Source organism: Syzygium oleosum, unplaced genomic scaffold, assembly GCF_021117445.2.
Source record: "Syzygium oleosum isolate NSW1041296 unplaced genomic scaffold, Sole_v2.1 Sole_v2.21, whole genome shotgun sequence".
Lineage (NCBI taxonomy): Eukaryota > Viridiplantae > Streptophyta > Magnoliopsida > Myrtales > Myrtaceae > Syzygium > Syzygium oleosum.
Genome location: NW_026607505.1, coordinates 5,815,434 through 5,837,160, shown reverse-complemented (window position 1 = coordinate 5,837,160; position 21,727 = coordinate 5,815,434). Strand labels below are relative to the sequence as shown.

The 21,727-nt window shown below is 42.4% G+C and overlaps 2 protein-coding genes across 7 annotated transcripts; both read left to right on the top strand.

The window, feature by feature from the left end:
* Positions 1-3,446: 3,446 nt before the first annotated feature.
* LOC115671130 (cytokinin dehydrogenase 3-like) lies at positions 3,447-6,923 on the top strand. The gene is made up of 5 exons (XM_030592604.2): positions 3,447-4,153; positions 5,080-5,207; positions 5,454-5,729; positions 5,923-6,191; positions 6,310-6,923. Exons 1-5 carry the CDS (start codon positions 3,529-3,531, stop codon positions 6,611-6,613), a joined length of 1,602 nt encoding a protein of 533 aa, XP_030448464.2. The 5' UTR covers positions 3,447-3,528; the 3' UTR covers positions 6,614-6,923.
* A 9,021-nt stretch (positions 6,924-15,944) lies between these two features.
* On the top strand, positions 15,945-21,400 carry LOC115671037 (CRM-domain containing factor CFM3, chloroplastic/mitochondrial). 6 transcript variants are annotated; one of them, XR_008818709.1, is made up of 11 exons: positions 15,945-17,117; positions 17,386-17,863; positions 17,985-18,115; positions 18,597-18,947; positions 19,046-19,202; positions 19,293-19,585; positions 19,681-19,740; positions 19,823-19,909; positions 20,201-20,291; positions 20,727-20,760; positions 20,856-21,400. XR_008818709.1 is itself a non-coding variant. In XM_056320945.1 (10 exons), exons 1-9 carry the CDS (start codon positions 16,041-16,043, stop codon positions 20,255-20,257), a joined length of 2,691 nt encoding a protein of 896 aa, XP_056176920.1. In that variant the 5' UTR covers positions 15,945-16,040; the 3' UTR covers positions 20,258-20,291; positions 20,718-20,839. The 6 variants fall into 6 exon arrangements, 2 of the variants coding, with proteins under 2 accessions (XP_056176920.1, XP_056176921.1); XR_008818708.1 differs by having other exon boundaries at positions 20,846-21,400; XR_008818707.1 differs by having other exon boundaries at positions 20,718-20,760.
* The last annotated feature ends 327 nt before the right edge of the window (positions 21,401-21,727 follow it).

The following is a 21,727-nucleotide window of genomic DNA, read 5'->3' as shown; positions in this document are numbered from 1 at the left end:
TAGACACACGCACTCTAAAATTAGGGTTGGCTGGATCTAGTCCTTTAAAAGGGCACGTTTTCCTTCAACCATATATTTTGTTGGAGTCTTACTAATTATGGGCATTGCCCACAAACTTATAAACCACCATTCAAAAATATGATCGGAGGATGGATGAAAATATAGGGTGCGTTTGTTTCAAATAAAATTTTATGATAAAGGAAAATGCTTTCAATGTTTTCCATGGAAATCATTTTCAAGAAAAACGATTTCCCCTTTTCAAATTAAGGAATTCATTTTCCTCACTTTAAACATGCATATTTTCTTAGATCGCAAATGGTTTTCCATTGACTAATCATTTTTAACAAACCAAATGAATGAAAGTGCGAAAAATTGATTCGCGAAATATTCTTTCATTCAGGCAAACAACCAAAGATTGTTCTTTGTATCCAAATTGACAAAAGGGCCCATGAAATTTAGTGAAAAGTACCACGAAAACATTAAAACCCCAACATTCTTCAAGGTCGCCGGCCTCAAAGGCAGAGGCTGAGGCTGGTTAACTAATCTTGCCATGCATTGTCGAATTTCTTTTACTAAGTGATGTGGTGATATTCTAATCGGATGCTTAAGTAGCCTATCCGTTCGAGTCCTCCTTTAGAGAGCTTGGCCGTGAGTTTCGTATCGGATCTAAAATTTTTCAGTCACCGGAAGTCTCCTAATTTCGGCAATTTCTCCTTTTTCTCTAGCACATGCTCAAGCCATCTCTTTCCCTAAGTTAGGTAAAGAACCTAACTCCCTCACTATTCGGACATGTGGGGCGGTATACTCAGTTGCTTTCCTGAAGCTTCCGATTTCACCATGTATTCAACCATCAATCATATCATGATCTATATACATAGCCCCCAAAAAAGAGAAAAATTACTTAACTCACGCTACGTGTCGACTGCTTATTTGATATTACTTATCGATCTAACAATGATTTTGTTTGTCACATAGCAGATATTTTAGCGCCTAAGTTTAGGGTTTGTGCCACAGATTAGATCTGCATGCTGCACATGCACGTCAAAGATTACATTCTTAATCGACATGATATCAAGAAAAGCAATTGGCTTCTTCTTGGAAACGAACTGGCTTCCAATATGCTGCACGGTGGGTCTTCCCGACCTGCAAGATCTCTAGGTCAAAGATTATATGTTGAAATCGAATTTCTCCTACCCGATTCTTGGAGCCGAGCTGCCAAGAAAACCATAGTTAATCCTAGGGTTTCATTCTTTCATGGATACTCTTTGTATTTCGTGTTGATTTCAAGTACCACGAATTGCCATGTCCGTATCAAATCTTTTTGGCTTTTCGCCCCCACTAAATATACCTCGTTTGTTCTCTTGCATCCCACTAGTTACGCATCAAATCTTCGTCAGATGCTTGCTCGTGCATGGCATGGTATTGTTTTCTTGCTGCATTATAATCCCCAATTGATATTCAACTGGACCAAGTCGGGTTGTGTAGCTCATTCTTGGTGCTGATCTATGAATAAGCCATAAGTGTTTCGTAACTAGTGGGATGCAAGAGAACAAACGAAGTATATTTTATGGTATAAAGTTCTTGGACCCTAGCCTACCTGATGATGACAATTGCCGTAGCTTTTCTTGGGATTTATCAAACTAATGTTTGGTCATGACAGTCTGGAACCATAATCAAATCGACGGTTTCCTTTTCTAATCTGGCCTTGGGGACATCTTAATTGCTTCGTAGAAAAGGATTGATAGGCGAAGGGACTCAAAGAGACAACAAGGGGCTGCAGCTCATTATGGGTTCTGAATTTTTTACTTTTACCCAATTACACGTAGCCCTTATAATTGGATATTGCGCATAAGACCAGATCTTTGAACGAAGAAAATCTGGTCGATGTTCGCCCCTACCTCCAAAATCAACTTAATTTCGAAGAAACTGCCTTGACCCATCACAGATCTTCCAATCCCCAAAAGAAAATCTCAAAGATTTGATCAATCCTCTTGATGGGTACCTAATTTTGACCATGAATAATCCTCAAATAGCAATCCCAACCTTGTTTTTACTGACACTTACGTCAGATCCGTATCGCCTGCATTCAAATACAACCCACTTACTTAAACACCATACGACCAACTTACCATCAATTTTAGTCTTCTTAGCTTTTTCCTGATGATGTAAAACTGTGAATCGGGTTGCACGAGCAAAACATGACAACTGTTGACCAGCACTTGACCAATCAGATCAGGATCGAACGGTCAAGATCGACTGTGCACACGTTGAAAATAGCCCACGAGAACGCAGGGCAATCTGTGGGGGGTTTTGTCTAGGAATCTTCGGGATGTTTTCACAAGAACCAAAAGGCAAAAAACATTACAGTGTGTAATTTCTCCTTTGCTGCAGATGATCAACGAGCGTTTTCAAATTTCCTTACAGTGTGCAGATTTCTTTTTAAAATAATATCGCATGGAAACAGCAAGTCAAGTCGTCAAACTTGGAAGAAAGTCCCGCATTTCGGATCCAAGGTTCGGTCCTTTCGTATCTTTGAAAAAAGGGGACCTCGCATCACAGCTATGCATCTGAGAGTCCGACGTCGTTTTCAGCCAAACTTCAAGATTTGCTCTCTGCAACCCAAGATTTTACCCTCTCTTCCATGCAACTTCCTTTCCAGATGGGGAAACTATTTTTTGGGGGGTGGGTCTTTGGGGTGACCCCTCCATGGCTTGACGTGTTCCTAGAGCCAACACTTGTCCAGAATCACGAATATGTGGATCGAACATCATCATTATAGACGGATCATGCGAGATCGCGTGAGACCCGCCATCATCTGCAATTATGATCGACTTGATCCAACGATGGGTCAATTCTATATAGATACTTTCACCGTAATTCCGATTGTGTTGTGCCAGGTAAAATCTTAGTGCGAGTGAATGTAGTGTCCGCTCTTCAAGTAGTCTCTAGCTATATTAATATATGAATTGTTTAAGTCTTGTGCACAGACAAACTTGTCATTAATATCTCTTCTTCTGATTTTAATAAATCATATTATAGGCTAAAATCTTTCGGATGATAAGCACGAAGCTCTTGCCGTTTCCCTTCTTTTCATAAACCACTTTACCGTATAATCGCAAGATTTGTTGCCTATAGAGTAATTATGGCAAATCTGATATACCATATCCTAATATAATCTGATCCTAACTATGTAATGCAGAGACCATCGATGATCCTGTTTCAGATAGAATTTTACATACCAATATTTGTAAAAACATTCATTATGGTGCCATAAAGCACGTGACAAACTTTATCCGCGATGCTCATGGGTACTCACTATTACCCTAATCCTGCCTTTATTCTCCTGCGTCCTGCCTACTCCTTATTAATATTGTATAAGGTGATATAATTTTCTTTATTTATTCACTCTTCCTATATATATGAGACAATATCTGTCTAAGTGCCACACCCTAACCATCAACTTATTATCTTCTCTTCCTCTTCCTCTTCCTCCGCATATTCAGTTCCTCTCCCTCTCTCCCTCTGGAAATGGCAGAGAATTATCCAATCGTTTCATATTTCATGGTAATATTCATCGTAATCCGATTGCTCTCAACAGTCGGCAAATCCAAGCCCTCAGCTCATTCCCTCCCCGACAAGCTCGCCGACAAGCTCCACACGGACCTGGAGTCGATAATTGCTGCCTCGGCAGACTTCGGCAACATCGTCCGGGAAACCCCCGCGGCCGTACTCCACCCGTCATGCCCCGAGGACATTGCGGCCCTCGTAAAGTTCACGTACGACAACGATAATTCCTCCGTCCCGTTCGCCATCGCGGCTAGAGGACGCGGCCACTCGGTCCGGGGACAAGCCATGGCCCGGGGTGGGGTTGTGGTGGACATGACGTCGCTGGCGAGGCACCACGGCAGTGGCGGGGGAGCCGCTATTGCCGTGTCGTGGAGCAGGCAGCTCGGGTACTACGCCGATGTCGGTGGCGGGCAGATTTGGCGGGATGTGTTGGAGGCGACACTGAGGCACGGGCTCGCGCCCGTCTCGTGGACGGATTATCTGTACCTAACCGTGGGTGGGACGCTCTCTAATGCTGGCATAAGTGGGCAAACGTTTCGATATGGTCCTCAGATCAGCAATGTGTATGAAATGGACGTCATTACTGGTATGAACGCGATGACTTCTTCCGACTTTTCTTCTTCATTCTTTTTTCCTTTTTTCGTCTTTCTTTTTTCCCTCTTTTATTCAGAGCTAGCTACTACGATATTGAAAGGGTCGGGTAGTAGTTGGCAATAAATACGTTCTCGCTGTAAACTTGTGTTTCGTAGAAGAGTTCTTGCGGGATACGTCAACGTGACAATACCTGTACCTAAACCTGTCTACCGAGCGACGTGGGTAAGATTCCGTCGACGTATTTAAACAAAAGTATATACCCATTACTCGTAGGCGGGGATGACCACAAATGCTTTAAAATTGACTCCGCTAGTATATTAAATAGGCTCGATTTAATCAAGAAACTTAGGTTATTACGCTATGATTATGAGTCGACTAGACATTATCAATAGAATATATAATGAACATAGGAAAGAAGCCCGAGAATCATATGAACTCGTAGATAGTGGAGACACTCATTTCCAATTTGAATTGAGCTCTGTAAACCTGTGCCTTGTGGAATACTCGTTTGTTGAGAAAACTGTGCTCTTTGGGGTCTTGTAATATCTAGAAGGTCTTCGTTATGAATCTGTTGTTTATTTGTCTTTTGCTACGGACTTTGCCGTGGAACCGCAGCCCATGTGTCATTTCCTTAGATCTTCCTGTTATTATTGTACTGCATTATATCAGTTGGAGATCTGTAGGTTGACCGGACCAGTCAACGGGTCAAATTATGTCCAGGGAGAGAGGGATTAATAGAATTTTCTTTTCCCTTATTAACAACTACTTTCTGGAGTACTATTAAGATCTCGTACCGACAGAAAAACGCGCTTCTTGATTTGTTTATGCGGGCAGTCACCAAACTACAGTTTCTTTACATTTGCTTGCTTATTTACGAGTGAATAAATGTCGTTCCTTGCTCTTTTTCTTTGGATCTAGGAACTGGGGAGCTTATGACTTGTTCGCCCGACGAAAACCCGGAGCTGTTTTACTCTGTTCTCGGAGGTCTTGGCCAGTTTGGCATAATAACGAGAGCGAGAATCGCCTTAGATCGAGCTCCAAAGAGAGTATGAACACTCAAACTCGACCATTTGGCGATATATTTTCTTGATTTATTTTATAACATCAAGCCAACTTGTTAATTCAAAAATTAGAGAGAGCTACTACAACGATGAACCGTATAATATGGTTTTTGGAACATATTAGAATGCCTACTTACATAATACATGTTTCACTATTCTTTCATTTGGTTGGCTAAAAGCAAATCACTAGCCCCAAAAAATTAATTATGTTGTGATAATATCGACATGCAGGTCAAATGGGTGAGAATGCTTTACAGTGATTTCTCGGCTTTTACGAGAGACCAAGAGCATTTGATTTCAAAGAATGGGAGGGACCAAGGCGATGCACTGGACTATGTGGAAGGGCTGCTTCTCATGCACCGGGGTCCTCCGGATAGTTGGAGATCTTCTTTCTTCCCTCTGTCAGACCACCCGCGGATTGCATCGTTGGTGAACCGACATAAGATCGTCTACTGTCTCGAAGTAGTGAAATACTACGATGATCTCACGCAAAATACTGTGAACAAGGTAGGGCTGAACTGACCATTTTTGACAAACCCTAGCTATGCTTGCACGCATGTGACAGAGAGAGAGAGAGAGAGAGAGAGAGATAGAGAGAGAGAGAGAGAGAGAGAGAGAGAGATGCTCTCCCTTCTCGTGTACACTTAATCATGTTCCTGTAATTATCGTCTCTAACTTGACTATTATTCTAATAATCTAGGATCTGGAGAATTTGTTCCAAGGATTGAGCCATATTCCCGAGTTCGTGTTCCAGAAAGATGTAGCCTACGTCGATTTCCTCGACCGAGTACGAGAAGGAGAGCTGAAACTCACAGCACAGGGCCTTTGGGATGTTCCTCATCCATGGTTGAACATATTCGTGCCCAAATCTCGCATTTCAGATTTCAACGACGGTGTTTTCAAGAGCATCATCCTCAAAAGGAGCATAACTACCGGAACTGTCCTCATTTATCCCATGAATCGAAGCATGTAAGTCTCCTCTAGCTACAGATTTATTGTCTTTACTAAGTAACATAAAACGTGTAAACAACAATGGGGGATCTATTTTAAGGGTATGAAACTATATTAATCACAATGAATTCCGCAGGTGGGATGACCGGATGTCTGCAGTTGTACCGGACGAGGATGTGTTCTACACCATAGGGTTTTTGTATTCGAGCGGTTTTGATGATTGGCAACAATTTGATCTCCAAAATAAGGACTTGCTGAGTTTTTGTGAAGACGCAGGCATTGAGGTTAAACACTATCTTCCAAATTTTGGCAATGAACAAGAATGGAGGAGACATTTCGGGTCGAAATGGAGGTTGTTCCGTCAGAGAAAAGCCCGGTTCGATCCGAAGATGATATTTTCTCCTGGGCAGAAAATATTCAATCGCAACCAAAGCATATAGACTCGTCGCTGCTGCAATTTAGGGTTTCATAGGATAGTTATCTTTCCTCTCTCTTATCTCTCTCTTATCATGTTGATTCTTTTTCGAAATTGCACCATCTCACCTTGTTTAATGAGTCAGCCAGTCGCACTATAAGATGTATTTATCTTGTACACATTGATCGTGGCGCTAGTGAAGAGAAGTCCTTTCGATTTTGTACAAACTGTTCAACATATTAGACACATCTTCGAAAGATTTGCTTAAACACAAATTCCCCCCGTTGTGTGCAATTATGATGATTCCTATACATATCACTATGTTTTTTTGTTTTAGTTTTGCTCGAACAACATGATGCGAAATCGAACGGTTCCAATTTCGACCCCTAGTTTTACATAAACGAGCTTTAATAAGGTGTATTTGTCTATATGATGGACTAAATCGCATATGCTTATTCTAAACTCATGCGAAAATCATTCAATGTGTCTTACATACTCGGAAGTATATTGTCGTTCATCCAAGAATTCTATTATGCTCCAATGGACATCGGCGACTAAGCATACATCTTTTTCCAAAGTGCGTGCCACTTGAACGTCTTTTTGTGTATTTACAAACATCAGGTAAAGATCCCGACAAAACCCTAGGCTCATCTTTCTTCCTCACCGACAATCGGGCACTGCCGGCTCCCATCCACCACTACCGCGCCACCGCCCACCACCATCTTCGGTAACGCCACCACACCATCTCTTCGACCTCCCACTATCACGCCCGCGCTGATGGCAAGGAGCTCGCCCGTGGTGGGGAACAATTGGGTGTCCATCCAACACTGCAGCTCACGTACTCCATTCCAATTGGGTTTAGCCCTAACTTTGGAATGTTCCCTTTGATTCGGTGTGGTGAGAGGAGATAAACGAAATGGACAGACGACTCAATTCCGCGAGCAAGACGGCCGATGGAGACACCCATGGGGGGGGGGGGGCAGTGCATCATAAACATGATTAAAATGTTTTTTCTTCTAGCAAATGTGCTGCATGGCCAGAAATTTTGTTCCTATAAGGCCACTTGCTAGAAAGAAGAGGAGAAAGGAACAAAAAAAAAAAAAGAGCCTCGAAAAAGATGGAATAATTCATGTCGGAGCTAGCTATAGCTAGGTAGAAGAACTTTGATCAAGCACCTCACTTTTCAAAATCAAGAAATCCTTAATTCCTACTAATAATGTGCTAAACAATAGCAGAATGATTAGCATTATCTAGTATGAGCTAAAAGTGGCCTAGGAAAAATCAGCTTTTGAAGTTTAATTGAGAACCCGATAATCCTTAGAGAAGGTAAAAAGAAAAATTAGAAACTAAAGTAGGAAAATTAATAGGAATTTGATGATGGTGACGAGAAGAAGACCCTCATTAGGGGCCTTGGGAGGGGCCCAATTGCATCCAATTTTTCCAATGTGTACCGAATGTTGGAACTCCTAATTGAAGCTTTTGTTGGAAACTAGGGAACATCGAGGATCCACCTTCTCCCATCATCTTTGACTTTTCTTCATGTTCCCACGTGATTTTCTTTTTAAATATGATTTTTTTATAACAGCTATTCTTCCACTAGGAACATTTCACACATGCTATTTAAGCCCCTACATATAGGTCTTTTGAAAACCTTGACAAGAGAAGAATAGCTCTAATGATAGAGAGGGTTTGAGAGGAGGCACTAAGGATTGGGACTTTTCCTTTTTGAATGTTTCTTTCGGCCTGACAGAATTGAATATGAATGTTACTTGTTGGCCCAAATCAAAGATTAGATTACCTCTTGAAGGTTTATAAGCAAGAAGATAGTCTTCACAATTCACATCTGGAAGACACAGATTATGGTCTAAATTTTCAAAGGTTTGCTTAGTTTAAAGCTCTGTGATGATCTAAGTATATTATAAGTTGGATATGTTGATGATCTTTGGATCTTTTATTTTATTCGTATTGTTTACATGAATATTCAGGGAGAGGCCATTACCTCCTTGAGGAGGATATCATCAAGGAATTCTCACATAGATTGAAAATGTGTGAATTAGTTATATTCGCACAGTCGCATCATGCACATGGACATGGAATGCGATTTGAGAATTACTATAATAGGGAAAATAACAAAAACATGCTCGAGTTTTTATGCAATGACCAAAAACATACTTCTATTTTCGAAACTATAAGTAAAGCAATTTAGTAAATTTGCAAGCTTATTTATTTATTTAGTTGGTCGAAACAAGCTTATTTATTAGATTGTCATATTTCTTTTTCAAAAAAGGCTTCCCAATCTTCTCACATCCAATCTCTAATCAACAAAGCTCAAACCCTTGCCCCTTCTCAAGAACTTTCTAGGGTATCCTCGGTCTATGTTAATCCACTTCATATGAGTAGTTAGATCATATAGGCCCTCTTCAGTCCTACCTGATCTATGGTTCATGTGAAGTAAACAAAAAAAGGTCAGGAATACATGGCTTATCAGTTCACTCAGTTTAGGTATTTATAGTTTTGAAAATGGAAAATTTGTCCAAAAAGTCATAAACCTATTGTACAGTGACCAATTCAGTCATAAACCTTTTAATTATGTCAATTTAGTCCCAAACCTTTTGACGATTTGACAATTTAGTTATACCGGCCTAACATGGCCAGTGCTCACGTAAACTCCCAACTCACGCGTCCATAGCCTAATCGAGAATATACAAACGCTAACCCCTTCTTAGGAGCCTTATTGGGTACACCCAGATTATGTTGGCCCAAGTAACATGAGCCGTGAAATCATGTAGGCCCATGTAGTCCACATAATCTAGGGGCTCATGGGAAGTAGGCTAACAAAGGTCTAAAGTCCCTAATAATTTTCCCCTTCTTCGCTACTGCAACCCCCACCCCTTGGTAGCCAAGGTCCCCGACCAATTGCCTAGCCTCCTCCAACATCGCTATAAAGACACAAATTCATTGTTGTTGCTCTATTATCCTACTCGATCGTAATTCACATGGAGGTGTGGCTGCGCCTATTGGACTTGGTAGGTCACCCATGGCGTCACGACCTTGGAACATGGGTGAATACACCATGGGCAACCTCAAATCAAGGTCGCGATGATTGTGACAGTCCTCCCCCTATCCCAGTTATGGCCTATGAAGAGAAACTATAGCTATCGAAAATTATAGACAAGGTAGCGTCACGACCTTGGAACATGGGTGAATACACCATGGGCAATCTCAAATCAAGGTCGCGATGACTGTGACAATCCTCCCCCTATCCCAGTTGTGGCTTATGAATAGAAAACTGTTAAAGCCTCTTTATGTTTATTGTTAATGTTATTGGGCCTAATTAGTTGGGCCTAGTTTATTTATCTAGTTGTCTTAGGGTTCAGGTCCATCTCTTCCCTATATATATATATATATATTTCAAAGAAGTAAGATGTCCACTTTGGGTACCAAATTGAGAAAAACGCTTCACTTTGGGTACCAAAATGAAATTTTCCCTAGAATTTATTCTTTCTCTCAACATGGTATCAGAGCGTGAAACCGTAACCTAGCGCCCCTTCCTTTGAAACTTGTTGCCATCTTCTTCTTCCCAGCAACCTGCGTCCCTACCTTCCTCCTCTTCGTTCTCAACCCGTAGCCTCTCCATCTCCAAGAACCTCCCAGTACTGCTCTAACCGCTACTCTTCTCCCTACCGTTGTTGGCAACCCTTCTTCCTCCCATTGTTGTCGGCAGCCTTCATGCATCGTGCAGTGATATCCTAGACCTCTCCATGCCCTGTCCAGTGCTTTCCGAGAGCCTCCCTACTACCGACCAGCCTTGATATTTTCTGGATCATTCCTTATATGATCTAAATCCTGTTTTTTTTATACAACCTATCATCCAAGACCATGTTAGAGACAGAAAAAGCTTCAGACTCTCTTGGAGAATTAAGCTGTAGTGCTCCTGGTGTTTATCCCTCTTTTCCGACAAATCCCATCAAGTTAGATGGCTCCAACTATTTGATTTGGTCTCGCTCTTGCTACCTTACCATTGTTTCACGTGGTCTTATCGGCTACCTTACCTGAGAGAGCGTGCAACCTACTATCGGAGATGATGCTATCCTCAAGTGGATCTCTGAGAATGCCCTGGTTATGGCTTACCTTGTCAATTCAATGACTGACTCTATCGCCCGTGGCTACTTATTTTTGGACACAGCAGCCAAGATTTGGGAGGCTGCTAAGAACACTTATTCTCAAGAGGGCAATGATGCCCAAATCTATGAACTCCAAAGAAAAATTCATGAAACCAAGCAAAGGGAGCTGTCCTTATCTCAATATTATTCTGAGTTACGTAGTCTATGGCATGAACTGGATTTTTATGATGATTTTCATCCTACCAACCCTCTTGATGTTGTTGCCTTTCGGAAAAGGGTGGACAAATTTCGTGTTTTTAAGTTCCTAGCAGGTCTTAATATGGAGTACGATCAGATTAGGGCCTAGATCTTGTGTCGTGTGCCTTTCCCGACCTTGGAACAATCTTATGCCATGATCCATCTAGAGGAGAAGCGTCGGAGCACGATGCATCATCCCGTTGTCCCATAGCGCTATGCCCTTTATACTCTCTCTTATTCTTTGGAGCGAATCTCATGATCGTTACGGGTCATTCTACCATGATCGATTACGGAGCGAATCTCGGTTGTCCATAGGTCTGATTGTGGAAAAGAACGTCACACTCGTGAAACTTGTTACAAACTTCACGGACGCCCTTCCAATGCTGGTCGTGGCCGCGAATGGGGTCGTATCGGGCTTCAGGTGCACTTAAGTGAGGCCCCAGGTCAACAACCAGCTGCTCCATCAGACTCTTTATCTGCTGCTGAGTTGACTAGTCTGTGCCTCCTCTTAGCACGCAACGTAGACAACCCTAGGACCTCCACATCATCGGCCTCGGGCACTTTGACCTCTAATTTCGCACAGTCAGGTAGTTTTTTCGGTGGTTTATGTAAATCTTCTCGGCCGTGGATCCTTGATTCGGGTGCCACGCATCATATGACTGGAGATATTACATTTTTTGCTGATTATTCTCGTCCTCCTAAACCTTATTGTGTTACTGTTGCTGATGGTTCTTTAGTCCCTATCGCCGGCCAGGGCTCGGTGTCTATTACTCGTGATATTACTCTATCATCTGTTTTACATGTTCCTACGGTTTACACTAATCTCCTATCAATTGGTTCCCTGACTCGTGATCTGAAGTGCCAAGTGGTTTTTTTCCCATCTTATTGTATTGTTCAGGACTTAACAACGGGTCGGGAGATTGGTCGTGGTAGAGTAGAGGGGGGCTTATATGTGTTCGATTCACCACCATCAGCTCATCTTGTCACTCCAACTTCCTTGGCTACCCTATCTGAGCTCCATGTTTGGCATCGCCATTTGGGACATCCACCGCTTGGAACTTCAATAAAGATTTTTCCAAATTTAATTGACAAATGCAGTAGTCAAAATTTCTTTTGTGATTCTTGTGTTCTAGCAAAACAAACTTGTGTCACTTATTCTTCTATTAATAATAAAAGTGATGCACCTTTTGCTCTTGTGCATTCGGATGTTTGGGGCCCTGCCCGTGTTTCCTCCATTTCAGGTCACCGTTGGTTTGTGACATTTATTGATTGTTGTACCCGCACTACTTGGGTTTATTTACTGCAACATAAGAGTGATGTTTTCCAATGCTTTCAGCAGTTTTTGGCAATGATTCAGACACAATTTGATGGCAAGCTTCGTATTCTTCGAAGTGACAATGGGACGGAGTACACCAGATCAGCTTTTCAGGCTTTTTTTTTTACATGACCGTGATATTCTCCATCAGACGAGCTGTGTTAATACTCCTGCGCAGAATGGTGTGGCGGAACGCAAGAATCGCCACCTCTTGGAGGTGACTTGTTTCCTCATGTTTGCCATGAATGTTCCAACTCAATATTGGAGTGATGTTATTTTGAGTGCAGCTTATTTGATCAATCGCCTCCCATCACGCATTCTCCAATATCGCTCTCCCATTGAGGCTCTTACCGGTTCCCATAAGTTTTTGGTCCCTCCGAAGGTGTTTGGGTGTGAATGTTTTGCTCGTATTGCTCACCCGGCCAGTAAGCTTGCCCCTCGCAGTATCAGGTGTATTTTTTTGAGCTATTCTCCCACACAGAAAGGCTACAAGTGCTATTGCCCTTCCACTCAGCGCTATTTTGTTTCCATGGATGTTATCTTTCATGAGTCTCAGCCATTTTACTCGCGGACACCTCTTCAGGGAGAGTCTACTCATGGTGAAGTTGTGTCCTCCAGTTTGGATGTGATACCCTTACAGGGGGAGTTAAGTGAAGATGTGTCCTCCAGTTTGGATGTGATACCCTTGTAGGGGGAGTTAATTTCTGACATTTCTGGTAAAAAATCGATGCTGCGCCTACGCCAATACGTAAAACACAGCCCCACCAAAGCTCCAAAGACTCAACTAGTGCTAAAAATCCTAATTCTATCAATGCAGAAAATTTAGCAGAAGCCCCTCCGATTCAGGAACAGTTTTGGTACCCGATTGTGTTTCACCGACAGAATTTTCGTGAAGCCCCCTCTATCACTACTCTACTCTTCGACCAATCTCCTCCTGCTAGTCCTATAATCGCAGTTCCGGGTAATGGCACCTCCTCTCAGATTATTGATAATGATGATACAACTAATGACTTACCAATTGCACTTAGAAAAGGCAAACGTTCATGTACGCAGCATCCCATATCCAATGCTGTGTCATATGATAGATTGTCTTCATCCTACCGTGCCTTCTCTTTTATCTCTGTTGTCCACAGCTGTCCCCAGAACATGGCAAGAGGCCCTAGCTAACGAAAAGTGGAAGGAGGCTATGTTAGAAGAGTTGAGAGCTCTTAAAAAAAATGGTACTTGGGAGTTAGTTCATCTTCCCCGAAAAAAAAGTACCGTTTTATGCAAGTGGGTATTTGTTGTCAAACAAAAGGCCGATGGAACCATTGACCGCTACAAAGCTCATTTGGTGGCCAAGGGGTACACCCAAACCTATGGCCTTGATTATACTGAGACATTCGCACCAGTTGCCAAGATGAACACTATTAGAGTTCTTATCTCATGTGCTGTCAATCTTGGATGGGACTTACAGCAGCTGGATGTGAAGAATGCATTCCTTCACGGGGAACTTGAAGAAGAGGTGTATATGGACATTCCCCCAGGTTATTCTGGCCCGGAGACAGAAGGTCGAGTGTGCAAACTCAAGAAGGCATTGCATGGCTTAAAACAATCCCCTAGAGCCTGGTTTGGGCGATTTCAAAGGGCTATGATTGTTTTTGGTTATACTCAGAGTAATGCTGATCATACCTTATTCATCAAACGATTAGGTACTCAGGTTGTTGTTCTCATTGTATACGTCGATGACATTGTAGTGACAGGGAATGATGCAGTCGAAATTTCTCGTCTTAAACAATATCTGGGGAGAGAATTCGAAATTAAAGACCTAGGAGCTCTTCGGTATTTTCTAGGTATCGAAGTCGCTCAATCTGAAAAAGGAGTATTTCTCTCCCAATTGAAGTATATTCTGGATCTTTTGGCTGAGGTTGGGATGCTTGGATGCAAGTCGGCTGAAACCCCTATTGAGGCCAATGGCCACTTGCAGTCTAAAGAGGGAAAGCCCGTTGATAAAGGAAGTTACCAACAATTGGTAGGTCGCCTAATTTATCTCTCCCATACTCGACCTAATATAGCATATGCAGTGAGCTTGGCGAGTCAATACATGCACGATCCATACTCCTCGCACCTTGAGGCGGTTCATAGGATTCTTCGTTATTTGAAATCTGCTCCAGGGAAAGGGATTTTATTTGCACCCCATGGTCATCTTTCTGTGGAGTCTTATACGGATGCTGATTGGGCTGGATCTTTGGATGATAGACGATCTACTTCCGGTTACTATAATCTTGTTGGAGGTAACCTAGTCACCTGGCGCAGTAAAAAGCAAGCTGTGGTTTCCCGCTCAAGTGCCGAGGCAGAATTTCGTGCTATGGCTCAAGGAGTTTGTGAACTACTTTGGCTTAAGACCCTTCTCGCTGATCTCGGAGTTGCTGTTCCACAACCAATGCGACTTTATTGTGACAGCAAGTCTGCTATAAGCATTGCTCATAATCCGGTACAACATGATCGCACCAAGCACGTGGAGATTGATCGTCATTTTATAAAGGAAAAATTGGACAACAACCTCATCAACTTGTCCTTCGTTGTCTCTAAGGATCAGCTTGCTGACATCTTCACCAAAGGCTTGAACGGGCACACGTTTCATACCATTCTCTGCAAGTTGGGCATGTCCAATATCTATGCTCCAACTTGAGGGGGAGCGTTAAAGCCTCTTTATGTTTATTGTTAATGTTATTGGGCCTAATTAGTTGGGCCTAGTTTATTTATCTAGTTGTCTTAGGGTTGAGGTCCATCTCTTCCCTATATATATTGTATCTCATTCTCTTTTCAAAGAAGTAGAATTTATTCTTTCTCTCAACAAAAACTATAGCTATCGAGAATTATAAACGAGATATGAGAGAGAGAGAGAGAGAGAGAGTTGCAAGGGATGCACTAGAGAGAGGGGCCCTCAACTTGAGATGAAGAGAGAGAAACAGGGCTAAGGCGGCAGCAGCGGCATCAATGGGCTTTCAAGACGACGTAGGCGGTGGCTAGCAACGGAGAAGGGTATTAGTAGAGCTAGTTTGAGAGTTTGGGCATGTTGATGGTGCGAGGCTATATCCATGAGGATCTTTACATGGAGCATCATCAGGTCATTTTTGTGGGATTGAGGTATGTAATTTGTAGGTTTCCAAAATAGAGATATGTTTTTTTGTCCTAGGCTGAAAATCGAGGCCTATTTTTGGCAATTTCTCCTATTTCCATGACGAAGTATTCTCTTATCCCGCGTACTTTTCCTTTTCTTTTCCTTTTTCTTAATGAACGAGATTGAGATTAGGATCGTCATCTAATTGCTAGCTCAGAATATATATACTCATGTTGAAAAACGCTATGTGTATTGAGACATTTGATTAGGTGAAAGTCCATGTATGGTCTCTAAACTTGTCATTATCTCCAATCAAGTTCTTGAACTCTTTTCTTTAGTAAAAAGTATTTTTTGTAAATTTTTTTCCCACAATTTGAGATATTATTCAAAATGGAAAACTAAAACAAGTTATATCAAAAACATTTTAATGTAGTGACTCGTCCTAAGTTTTTCGCATGGGCTTGACCCGGCCCGGCCCATCTACTTGAACTCCAGCAAATGAAAGGCCCAAGTCCAAAGCCTCTGTCTTTTGGGCCGTTAACGGTTTCCCCGTCGGATCTTCAACTTCATCTTCTTCTTCTTCTTCTTCGTCGCTTATCCAAGGAAAAGCAGAGGCTCCGTCGTCTCCTTCGTCGCGATTATGGAAATGCCCGCCTTTCATCGGAGCTGAGCTATGGCGCTCGCACCATTTCCGCCGCCGAATCCCTCCTATCCTCCTCCCGCCCGCGCTCGCGCGCTCGCTCGCCCTCCTCCGCTTCGGCTCCTCCTCCTCCGGCGAAGCTGCGAAGTCGTCCGGTTCAGGACCCGCTGCTCGGACCGGCCGGTTCAATTCGAGGCCCGGCCGACCAGAGTCCCGTTCGATGCAGGGAGGAAGAAGCGGAAGCGGAGGCCGAGCTTCTTCGAGGAAATCCGCGGCAAGTGGACGAGCAAAACCGGTTCGGCCCGGGAGAGGTTCCCCTGGCAGGTGGAGGAGCGAGAGCCGCCGCGAGAGCAGTGCGAAGACGAAAGCTTGGTGAGCCGGGAAGCGTCTGATGAAGCTGTTGAAGTATCATCTGAGCGTGAGCGTGATGTTGAGTCGCCGGTGACGGATGGCGTCATGGCGCATGCCGTTTCAGTTAATCAGTCTAGGTTGCCTCCTTGGTTGGTTCATGGATATAATAAACCCTCTCCAGAACCCATCCGCGACGATGAAAGCGAAGCTTCGCGATCAGGCTCGGAGGGAGAGGAAATTGAGGAGGTTAGGGAGCGTTTGGGTGATGGCAATGTTGTTAGAGCTGGCGAGTCGATTAGTGAAGTTGATTTTGGCGGGGAGTTCGATACAGAAGATGATGAATGGGAGAAACTGTCCCCAGTTCCTCGACAAGGTGAGAATTTGTCACTCGCCTTTGGAGGATTGAGAGTGAGTGACTTTTTGTCCGATGATGAGAATCATCAGGGGAATGATGAGTTGGAGAAGCTTGATGTTTCTGGGGAGAGTGGAAACAAGGGTTCAGTGGACTTGCCATGGAAGAGTGGAGAGAGGAAGCAGAGCAATGTGGATTTGGCGGAGAGAGTGCTTCCGCAACATGAGCTCAGGAGGCTCAGGAAAATTGCTCTGAGGATGGTGGAGAGGAAGAAAGTTGGGGATGCAGGGATTACTCAGGCTTTAGTGGATTCTATACATGAGAAGTGGAGAGTGGATGAAGTGGTGAAGTTGAAGTTTGAAGGTGCCCTGTCACTTAACATGAAAAGAACCCATCAGATTTTGGAGGTTAGTGCTGGTCTTGTCTTTGCTTATGGATTATTAAGTAAATGAAGCTTGAATCTTGATGAGCCTGGAACTTTCATGAGCTTGCTGATTGCTTGCATGCATCTTAAGTGCTGAATTTTGATAGCTGGAATGGATGTAAAATCTTGACTGCAAAGATGTAATCGCTTGCATAAATCTTGATTGGGGTTAGAGACTAGAGAGTCTGTATTTTAATCATGAACCATTGGTGCGCTGAGATAATGAGCCCCTAATGCACTTGCCTTATCAGAGTAGGACTGGAGGCTTGGTTATATGGAGATCTGGAAGTTCAGTGGTGTTGTACCGAGGGATGGCCTATAAGCTTCCTTGTGTCCAATCGTACAGCAAAAAAATACAGGCCAGTGTAAGTTCTCTGAAAAATGAGGACATAGCCAGCAATGTTTTTCATAGTGAAGGAGGAATGGAGTTTTCCAAAAACAAGGGCCGAATTTTATGTGGTTCTGCAGAATATATGAAGGATCTATCTAAGGAAGAATTCATGGATATGAATGATCCTAACGATTTATTAGATGAGTTGGGTCCACGGTTCAAGGATTGGTCAGGCTGTGACCCAGTTCCAGTTGATGCTGACTTGCTATCTTCAGAGGTTCCTGGATATAAAACTCCATTTAGGCTTCTTGCTTATGGGGTTGGACATTGTCTGAGAAACAAAGAGATGACCATGTTTCGTAGACTAGCAAGAACGATGCCTCCGCATTTTGCCCTGGGTATGTGTGCATCAATGGCAATAAATTGTGTGCTTTTCTGCCATTGCTGGTTATGACCAACAAACTGGTTTGATTATGCTATGACTCAAAATCGTTCTAAATTAATCCTACTTTTTTGTAGGAAGAAACAGAAGGCTGCAAGGTCTTGCTAAGGCCATGGTAAAGTTGTGGGAGAGCAGTGCTATTGCAAAAATAGCAATTAAACGCGGCGTGCCAAATACTTGCAATGATAGAATGGCTGAAGAACTGAAGGTTGGACAATCTATATATGTTGACTTTTTAGCATATATGTATGGAGCTAATTATTGTTGAAAATGGGTGTTCTGTTGCTTTCATCGAGCACAGAACCTTTCAGAGTCTGTACTTCATTTGATTTGCCTGACGGAAAGAATTACCAACTCTTTGCCATAGAGTGGTAGTGACTATATCATTATCCTTCAAGCCCACGGTACAATGCTCAATTTTTTATTTCGTCACTGACCATCAAATTTATAATTGTTATTGTAATGGTAAAACTCAGCCATGGTTACTGTGTCATCATTCCGGAACATACTTGTGTAGTGTTGTAAAGAAGAGGTTATGCAAGTTCTTATTCCAAGCATTGTGCTCTGTTCTTATTGTTCTGGCATTATGGTAATATCAACTTCTGTTTTGTGTTGCATATTCCGTCCTTTTTGTTTAGGTAAGGAAAATTTGGTGCTAGTGTTATTGATTTGTGTCATTCTGAATGCAGAATTTAACTGGGGGAACACTACTCTCTAGGAACAAAGATTATATTGTGTTTTACAGGGGTAATGACTTCATGCCTCCTGCAGTGGTAGAAGCACTGAAAGAGAGAGCAAAACTAGCAGATGTCCAGGCAAATGAGGAAGACCAAGCACGTCAGAGGGCCTCAGCCGCAATTGATTCAAAATTAAAAGCTTCTAAAAGCCAACTTGTTGCTGGCACTCTTACTGAAACTCTGGCTGCCACCTCTCGGTGGGGGAATGAATTAAGTAGCAAAGATTTTGAGCAAATGCGTAGAGAGGAATCACTCAATAAGCATGCTTCACTCTTGAAATATCTTGAGAAGAAACTTGCTCTTGTAAGTTACAAGATTGAACAAACTTATGCTATAAAATCCTGCTCCATTTCCTTAATTGTTTATCACATTTTCCATTTATTTTATCCTCTTCTTTGCAGGCAAAAGGGAAGGTCAAAAAGGCTGAGAAAGCTCTAGCGAAAGTGCAGGAGAATCTGAGACCGGCAGACCTTCCAGTTGATCTGGAAACCATAAGCGATGAGGAGAGATCTCTACTTCGTAAGATTGGTCTGAGTATGAAGCCTTTCCTGCTTATTGGTAAGAATAGCTGGTTTGGCTCTTGATTGAACAATGTGAAAAGGTTAGCTTTCATGACTAGCTTTTCATCTTCTGTTTGGTTTAATCCAGGAAAGCGTGCCATTTTTGACGGTACCATAGAGAACGTGCACTTGCATTGGAAGTATCGCGAGTTGGTAAAATTAATTGTGAGGGGAAAAAGTTTTGCACAAGTGAAGCATCTTGCAATTTCTTTAGAGGCTGAAAGTGGTGGAGTGCTGGTATCCGTAGATAAGACTATGAAAGGCTATGCTATCATCATTTATCGTGGGAAGAATTATCAAAGGCCTCGTGCAGTGAGACCCAGAAATTTGCTGACTAGAAGGCAGGCATTGGCTCGCTCTATTGAACTTCAGAGACGTGAGGTGAAACTGATTGAGAAACTATACTTAACCTCTTATCCTTAAGCTTGTCACAATGCTTGTCCTGTTCTATATTATCAAATTTTCTTTTGCTGCAGGCACTTAAGCATCATCTTTCAGACTTGCAGGAGCGGATTGAGCAGTTAAAATACGAACTTGTATGAGCTCCCACCTTTTAGAAATTTAATGAGACAAAAAATGGCATTTATTTCAATAATGCATTCGCTTCCTACTTCACAGGAAGATATGAGAGTAAACAACCAGATTGATGAAGAAAAACTTTCTAGATCACTTAATGCCGGCTCGACAATAGATGACACATCCGAGGTATCTATCTCTCATCCTCTGGAGTACATTTGCTCCTCTACATGTAGAATCAGCATGTATCTCGAGGCAAAACTTGTAGAACATTGCTATCTGAATTTAGATTCGGTTTTCTTTTCTTTGGTAGCAATACTCTCTAAAGGTGATGTTCCAATGCATGGTTGAAATGTTTGGCTTTACTTCTATCCGGATGTCCTTTGTGGAAATTTGCAATATCTTTCTGTCGCAGCAATCCTTGGTAATTTCTAGCATAACCTTTTTATGATTGATCCCTTTTCTGTAATTTCGTATTAGGACGAAGGAGAGGAGGCATACCTTGGAGTTTATGACAGTGGAGTGGAGGATGCTTGAAGGAATTGAGAAGCTCGTTCATGAAAAAAAATTGGTAATTTTAACTGCTAATTAAACCTCCCCCTCTTTGCAAATTGTCTGAGGAAGATTAGCTCAGAAGAAGTTGAGTATATTATTGAATCAGAAATATGTCTTGAACATAGTTGGTTACTTTGTTCTTTTTGGCCGTAAAATGTAGTTGGTCAGTTCATCACTGAGGTTCTGACGGGACGTTCGCTTTAGCGCACGTACGTAGCTTCCTTGTTTGATTAGGCAAGCAACATATTATATGTACTCATCTTCACTTAGGTTCATTATGCTATGGAATATCAAGTTACTTGCTTCTGCATCATCGATCAAGAGTTGGGCAATATGTTGCTTTCACACGGATATTTGATCTAGTCATGCCTTAAGTGCAGTGATCATTGAGATTTGAGGATGAGTTAGCTTCTTTATGTTTCTTCTAATTCCATTTTTGCAGATCATCCAGGCAGCCCTACTTATTGTTGGAAGCGGACTTCCCGGTCAGTATGTTATGAACTATTTTCGATCTGAGGAGTCTTTCTAATTACCTGTAGGAAGGATCATGAGATGCAAGGTGCATCCCAGCTAATGACAGTGAGAGAACATCAACCATCGATACACTGTTGCACCAATTCACAATCTCCCGAAGCGAATATGGTGACACAAGAGACTTGATGGAACAGACTGGTCCTGTGGTGGCTCATGAGACAACAGTAGGTGGTCCGAGATGTGGTTGCAGTTGTTCACTACCCCAAAGTCCATATTTCCAACTAGAGCATTCGCGGAAGAAACCAGCGAATTGGCTCTCTCACCTCAAAAAACTGCCCGCTGGCAGTTTCAGCTAATTTTTTGTCATTAGGTCTGCGATATTGTAGTAGATGACTTGAAACTCAGCCACGAGTGTTTGTAAGCACAGATTACTGTAGGGGCGCATGAAATTAAGCCTTTGTAGATGCACAAATGAGGTAAGACATCGATGTAGCCAAGTCATGTGTCATAAACTAGTAATCGCTGATGAGCATAATATTGGCAGATGACACGGTGGATGTAGCGATGCCAGAGTCCAACATAAGTTCCTCAAGCCAGTATTTCATACTGGATGCAATGACGTACCATTTTAAGTGGATTCATTTCTCAAAAGCTTTGGCTCCAACAGCAAATTTACTCAATTTTAACATAATGAGAGTACTTACTTACTGATATGGGCCTTCCACATGCTACTTTTTGTCACAGATCCGAGGTTTCCCATGCACCAAGGACCGTGTATGAGCAAGGAAGACTGGACCAAGTGTGACATCTTGAATTTTGCTTATTCAATAATAATAATTAGGCTATAAAGCTCAACATTATTGAGAACGGAAATTGAATGGAATAGTTTATGCTTGAGGTACGAGCAACGCGAAATGAGCTTGTGACTCAATATTGGAACAAACATGATTGGAGATGGGTGACACTAGTTGCTAAATG

What these genes read in the sequence shown, in the direction of transcription:
- LOC115671130 (XM_030592604.2), top strand. Translation starts at nt 3,529, where the DNA reads ATGGCAGAGAATTATCCAATCGTTTCATATTTCATGGTAATATTCATC. An exon ending in TGAAATGGACGTCATTACTG is followed by an intron (nt 4,154 to 5,079) that starts GTATGAACGCGA and finishes CTTTGGATCTAG; the next exon opens with GAACTGGGGAGCTTATGACT. An exon ending in CGCAAAATACTGTGAACAAG is followed by an intron (nt 5,730 to 5,922) that starts GTAGGGCTGAAC and finishes CTAATAATCTAG; the next exon opens with GATCTGGAGAATTTGTTCCA.
- LOC115671037 (XM_056320945.1), top strand. Translation starts at nt 16,041, where the DNA reads ATGGCGCTCGCACCATTTCCGCCGCCGAATCCCTCCTATCCTCCTCCC. An exon ending in GAACCCATCAGATTTTGGAG is followed by an intron (nt 17,118 to 17,385) that starts GTTAGTGCTGGT and finishes TTGCCTTATCAG; the next exon opens with AGTAGGACTGGAGGCTTGGT. An exon ending in GCCTCCGCATTTTGCCCTGG is followed by an intron (nt 17,864 to 17,984) that starts GTATGTGTGCAT and finishes ACTTTTTTGTAG; the next exon opens with GAAGAAACAGAAGGCTGCAA.